The sequence below is a fragment of the Heliangelus exortis genome, chromosome 13 (assembly GCF_036169615.1).
Source record: "Heliangelus exortis chromosome 13, bHelExo1.hap1, whole genome shotgun sequence".
Classification (NCBI taxonomy): domain Eukaryota; kingdom Metazoa; phylum Chordata; class Aves; order Apodiformes; family Trochilidae; genus Heliangelus; species Heliangelus exortis.
The window spans coordinates 19029016-19035158 of NC_092434.1; the positions used below are offsets into that span (position 1 = coordinate 19029016).

Genomic DNA, 6143 nt, shown 5'->3' on the forward strand with positions numbered 1-6143 from the left:
GTGTTCAAAGTCAGGTCGGATGGGGCTTGGAGCAATCACGTCTAGTAGGACATGTCTCTGCCCACAGCAGGAGGTTAGAATTAGATGATTTTTAAGGTTTCTTCCAACCCAAATGAATCTGGGATACTAGTACTCAATGAATTGCCAAAAAGAAACACAGAAGTAACCACATTAGTGGGATTTACTTGGCTCTTCACTCAGCCAACTGGTAGGTTTAGATTAACGTATTTAAGCTGCAGGAGAATGCCCCCAACTGCCAGCGCAGCTGAGGGGCCAGCCATAGCAGCAAGCTTCTTACTGCCGCTCTCTGCCCAGGCAGGGGCCACGCTGCTGTCAGGGAGCCCCGCTGCACACCCAGCCAGGTGCCTGTGATCCATGACCCGCCTCCCAGATACCCCTTCTGCGGAGCTCTGCTGGAAGGCCAAGGCCGGAGGGGTGCCAGCTGGTGAGACCTGCCCAGGACCCGCTCTCAAAGCAATCCGGGACCGCTGCTCCAGCTGGGCCGTGCTACCGAAGCTGCCGCCGGCAAGGGAAGGACAAGGCTGCGTCAGGCCTGCCTCGGCACCTGGGGCCTCGCCTTCCCTCGGAGGCAAGAGCTTGCCCGGGCCTGGGGCCACCGGCGGCAAGGCCAGCGCGGCCGCAGCGCTCCCAAGGACACGCTGGATGAGGAGGGCAGAGGCCGCGATGCCGACGCAGCTCCGAGGAGCCGCTGCTCGCCGCGCCCGGCTCGGTGTCTCCCTCCCGTCGCCCCGAGGGGTTTGCGTTCCCGACAGGGCACGGGGCAGGGCTGCGCCGGCGGGGCGGGCGGCCCCACAGCCCATGCGCGGCGTCTGCAGGAAGTGGGAGCTGTTGCGGAGGTTTCGTGTGCTGTGCGGTGTTGGTGGCGCTTCGGTGCTCGCCCGCCTGGCCATGTCTGAAGCGTATTTCCCTGTCGGCCCCGGGCTGGGGCTGGAGGAGAGCTTCTTGTCGCTGGACGACATCCTGATGTCGCAGGAGAAACTTCCGGGCCGCGCCGAGAGCGCCCTGCCGCGCCTGGCCTTCGCCCTGGGCCAGGGGTCCGGCTGTGGTGACTCCATCCCGGAGGTAACCGGCGGGGTGATTTGGGGGGGCTTGGGAGGAGCGGAGTGGGGTGGGGGGCGGCGAACTGCAGCCCCCGGCGCGGAACGGGACGGTGCGCAGGGGTGGCTGAGGCGCTGGGAGCTGGGGACGCGCAGCCTCGCCCGGCCCAGGCTCTGCTGACCTTCATTTTTGTAGTCACTGGAAGGACAGCTGTGCTTCTAAGCTACTTTTTTAAAAGTTATTTTGACATCTGTTATATGTATTTTACACGTTTGGGTTTTTTCTCCTCTGGTGTTTTAATATGGTAATTACTACGTTAGACAACATCAGTAAAAGCCTGTCTCTGTTTTATGTTACTATTACAGTAGACTGTTCTAAAAAAAAATTTACTTTTTTTTTTTTTTTAATATCGGGCATGATTTTAATAAAGCTCACTGTCTGGGGTTGCTTTATACGTAATTTCGTGGCAAGGACAACTTTTATTTTTTCTCATTCATGCAGGGATCAAAGCTGGAAATACCTCTGTGGCTTGCTAAAGGTCTGCATGACAGCAAGAGAAGAATAATTTCTGTGGAACTGCCAAAGATTTACAAGGAAGCCTGGAGAACAGTGTTCAGCGCTGATGCCAGTGTGGTTGATCTACATAAAATGGGGCCATACTACTATGGATTTGGCTCCCAGCTCCTGAATTTTGACAATCTGGAGAACCCTGAGATAGCTCAGACTATCCTGCAGGCAAGCATCTGAACCAAATCTTGAAATTTGGTTTTATGCTCTTTCATCTTTCTCTTGCTCCCAGCTGCTCAGCTGCCTTTAGGAAAAATACCCTATTTTAACCCTAACCGTAATCCAGATAAATTCTGGATTGAATATGGATTTCTAGATCAAGATGTAGGATTACTCTTTTGGCAGCTGCACAGGTGAAATCCTCAGGGCTCCAGGACTGTAATTTTAGCTTGAAGTTTCTGCATTGTAAATGTAATGTTTCATAAAATTTTATAGAACAGGACTAGAGTAGATGCAGGATTATTTAACCGGGCCTGCAAGGCAGAAACAATTAACCCTCTATTATTTTTATTTTTTTACCCAGTTTTTAAAGCTCTGTAATGATGAGACTTAATGCTGCTTTAGGCAGTCTGTGCTTTGCTGTCCTATTCTTAGAAAGTTTCCTGTAATGTCTAAAGCTCCTTCACAGCAATGCAAGCTCTGTTCTGTTTGTCTTACACAAAGTATACACTGAGAACAAATTATTCTCTTCAGCAGTCCCTCAGCACTTGGTATCTCTTTGTGGGTCATGATCCTAACCTTTGCTTGTCCTTACTGTGCACTGCTGGTATTTTTCCTGTTGATCTTAGTCCACTGTGATGCACAGTGCACTGAACAGCATGTGGTCTCCTCCTCAGGTCTTATGCTGAAGAAAACAAAAATATTACTTTGTGAATTCTGGAGGAAAAATTTAATGTTTTTTCCTCATCGTGGTGCAGCATTTTTGATGGTTTGAAGTCCACAGGGAGATGGTGCGGGTTGTGTACACAGACAATCGTTCCTCCTGTCTTTGTACAGGTCCCTATTTCTGCCCTAATACAAAACCTTACATTAGGCCTAGCTGAATTACATATTCTTTTTTTCCCACCATCCTTGTGAAGATCATTATGAATTAATTTCTACTCCTTAGCATGCTTGCAGTCCCCTCCTTCTCCCACATGTTGTTTGCTAATTTAGTAAGTGTAATTTCTGCTCCTTCAGAAAGCTCATTATCATATATCAAGCAGTACTCAGTTATGGGTAGACTCCATTCATATTTATAGTTCAATATTAATTGAAAAAAGGTGTTATAAATTGATAACTCTTTTTGGCTTTGTCACCAAATTGTTACAGTTCACATCTATAGTTCTTCCCTCCTGACAGCAGCTATGGGTTATTTTCTTTACTGACCACTTATGGGCAATGTAGCTGACTCTTACAAGGGTGCCCCATGACAGATACTATTCTGCTGCTTCTTCCACTGTAGGGCCCTGTCATCCTGCCATATCAGGGGAGCTAGGCTTGGTTCTCAAACTTCATTCTTGGTAAGTCTGTGTTGGCTTTTACTCTTTCTGTTTTCTTGCAGAAATTTTTGTCTAGTTTTTTTGTTCCAGTGTGTTTTCAGGAATTGATACTGATAGGTGTCCTGGCTCTTCCTTCCTGTCCATCTTCCCTTTCTTTTTTTAGAAGATAGATACCATCTTTGCCTGTTTCTGGACTTCCGTGCTCCTTGAGCTTTTAAAAATAACCACTAAGAGCTCTGAGATGTCTTCAGCCAGCTCCCTTAAACAGTATGGGATGATTGCTACTGTGCTATTGGCTTTTTTTTTTTTTCATTTCTTTCTTTGATTCTTTAAATGAAGGCTGATCCAGCAGGGCTTTAAAGTACTGCTGCTGCTTCTTTGAGTTGTCCACTGAAAGCTAGCTCTCTGCATTGAGGAGGTGACCACATCTTTCCTTTTTCTGCTGGTGGACATGTTAAAAAAGATACATCATTTACTGACAGAAAAATCAAAGCATACAATATGCACTTTATTAAAAGCAAAGAGGAGAGTTGTGCTGACTTAAAAAATAAACAACAAAAAAACCTCCTTCCAGGTATTCAGGAACTCTAAATGTGAGGTATAGCCATTTGGTGACAAAGCCAGAAGGAGAATTATTGATTGTATTTATTCTATTAGTAAATATCTAAAATACTACAGTTCTGATGATTCTAAAATCAGCCTCTGAAATAACAAAACTTTCAGAGTTTTGACCCTTCTTTTTCTTATTATTCCAAAAATCAAATATAAGGAGGAAAATAAAAGTCAATGAAAATGTCTTGTTGCTTTGCTTTTTAAAATAGTATTTATTAGTTATAGATTTGGGTTTTTGACTTTTGTCATGGTTAAGTGGTTTTTTTCAGCCTACTGAATACTTTACAGTAGTGGTTTGCCTTAACTTTTAGGTTGTTTCTGTTGCTCTCCCAGCTCAGGCAGGGAGTGGTTTATTTTTGTAGCCGAGATTAATGGTTAATGTTTGCAAACCCTTGACTAGTTGTGAACTAGAGCCTCCACTTTAAGATTTTCAGTCCTGAAAGCTCAGGCCTCTAGCATTTGAGCTGAAGAAGCCGCTTGTGTTACCTGTCAGTAACTTTGCTTATCTTCTTTAGACATTTATAAGTCGCTTTCGTCGTATCATGGACTCCTCTCAGAATGCCTACAACGAGGACACATCAGTGCTGGTGGCTCGGATGGATGAACTGGAGAGAAACTTATTTCGAGCTGGCCAGAAAGGGCTGAATGACTTCCAGTACTGGGAAAAGGGTCAGGCTTCACAAATCACAGCTTCCGGTGTGGTCCAGAATTATGGGAAAAGAAAGTTCACAGATATGGATGGTTAAATGCCTGAAGTACATGCAGCTACAGTGATGAACACCAGGAGATTGTCAGTCTGTCTGTCATGGATGAGGACGATGAATCAGCTTTGGGGAAGGACAGGCTCCCTGCCCATTAATGGGAGTTCTTCTCTAATAACGTCTTTGGATTAGACCAGTACAAATTTTAAAGGCAGACAGCAAGGGTATAAAAAATACATCACATCACATCACTGCATAGCTTTACAGCCGACTCATACCACTCCTGAGGTTTTGCAGTTAAAGTATTTGCTTGGTGGCTGAAAGGGTATGAGAGGATTTTCTAAAAGGGTATTTGATATTGATTATTCTTTATCTTCCAAATTGATTTTTACAATCTTGTATCTGTTTGAAAGAAGGTGTAGTTCTATGTATTTCATCTTGCCTTTCCCATTCCAGCCTCCTGGGAACAGCTACTTTCAGGTTTCCTATTCCTAGAAGAAGCCCAGTGATGTGGAAAAAAATGTGGTACAAACCACTGATTTTCTTCCATTTCTTATACATTGTGGTGGAACAGATATTCTTTGTGAGGTAGGGATGTTTTTCCTTGCTTACACTATGTTAGAGAAAAATACTTTCTCTAACCCAGATGCAAGCGAAGTGGTTGGGCAGCCTCACATGCAGCCTCCTCATCTCTCTTCCTTCTGGCCCTTGTGGACTTGATGTGGCATGGGATGGAGAATGTTCTTTTTTGATGCCAGTGTCCTTTGCCATGGATGCAACTCTCTGGTGGGTGTTAAATTCCTTCACTTATTTTACAGAGAAGGCATCAAAGAGTTAGTCTGGATTGGATCAGGAGCAGCAGCTTCAAGAGAAACTCTCCCCCATTATCAACTTCTGAACCATCTATATTCCCTATTAAAAAGTCCTCCAGTAACTAAATTTAGTCAGTAGAAAGGACAGACCAAATGAATTTAATTTCCTTCCTGATCTATCTACATGATTCTAGCAAATGTCATTGTTGCCAGTAGGAGTGACTGGAGCTGGAACTTGCTAGCCAGTACAGTGGTTGTCCATCCAGTGTGAATGCCATTAAAGCTGGATTATCTGAAATCCCATTGGACTGGAGAGAGAAAACAGTTCTCAGGACAGTTGTCCTTTGGAAGTAGGTGCTTCTAAGCATCTGCAGAGGCAAACCTTGCTGAGTAGCTTACTGTAGCAATACAGAGCACTTTGTATTCTGTGGGAATCACTGGGAGGTGACAGCAAGATCTACATTTTGTAGTTGTTACTGAGCTTGCAGATGCAGCTGGATATTGAATAGTTTAAACTGGAAACCTCAAGTACAAAGGGTGTGTGGTCTCTTCTTGGTCACAGGAGTGAAGACTGCCTCTGGAGGTGGTGAGATGGAGCAGCATTTTTGCTTCACAAGCACCTTGGCATCTCTGCCTTGCCTGTGCAGGGCCAGCTGTCCTGCTGTAGGAGGCTGGTTGCAAGCTGTGCCTGACAGAAAGTATTTCAGGTATGTGCAAGATCAAATGCTGCTGCAGTTCCTGACTTAATGGCTTGTAATAGCCTATGCATTTTCATGTAGCTTTTGTCCATTTCTGGATTTTTATGTTGAATAAATATTTTATAAGGGGATAATAATATCCCCTTATGTCTTATCCCCTAATATATGTCCATAATATAAAATGTTTGTTGTTAGTTGCCCTGCAGCAGAAAA

At 44.8% G+C, this 6143-nt stretch overlaps 1 protein-coding gene across 1 annotated transcript; it reads left to right on the top strand.

Moving 5' to 3' along the window:
- The first annotated feature begins 784 nt into the window (after positions 1 to 784).
- On the top strand, positions 785 to 5767 carry GINS3 (GINS complex subunit 3). The gene is made up of 3 exons (XM_071757339.1): positions 785 to 1083; positions 1561 to 1794; positions 4235 to 5767. The coding sequence occupies exons 1-3, from the start codon at positions 820 to 822 to the stop codon at positions 4463 to 4465; spliced, it is 729 nt and encodes a 242-aa protein (XP_071613440.1). The 5' UTR covers positions 785 to 819; the 3' UTR covers positions 4466 to 5767.
- Positions 5768 to 6143: the final 376 nt, after the last annotated feature.

Bases quoted from the DNA above. Each gene is read 5' to 3' on its own strand.
- GINS3 (XM_071757339.1), top strand. From the start codon at position 820: ATGCGCGGCGTCTGCAGGAAGTGGGAGCTGTTGCGGAGGTTTCGTGTG. The intron at 1,084-1,560 runs GTAACCGGCGGG...TCATTCATGCAG, and splicing joins GTGGTGACTCCATCCCGGAG to GGATCAAAGCTGGAAATACC. The intron at 1,795-4,234 runs GCAAGCATCTGA...TATCTTCTTTAG, and splicing joins TAGCTCAGACTATCCTGCAG to ACATTTATAAGTCGCTTTCG.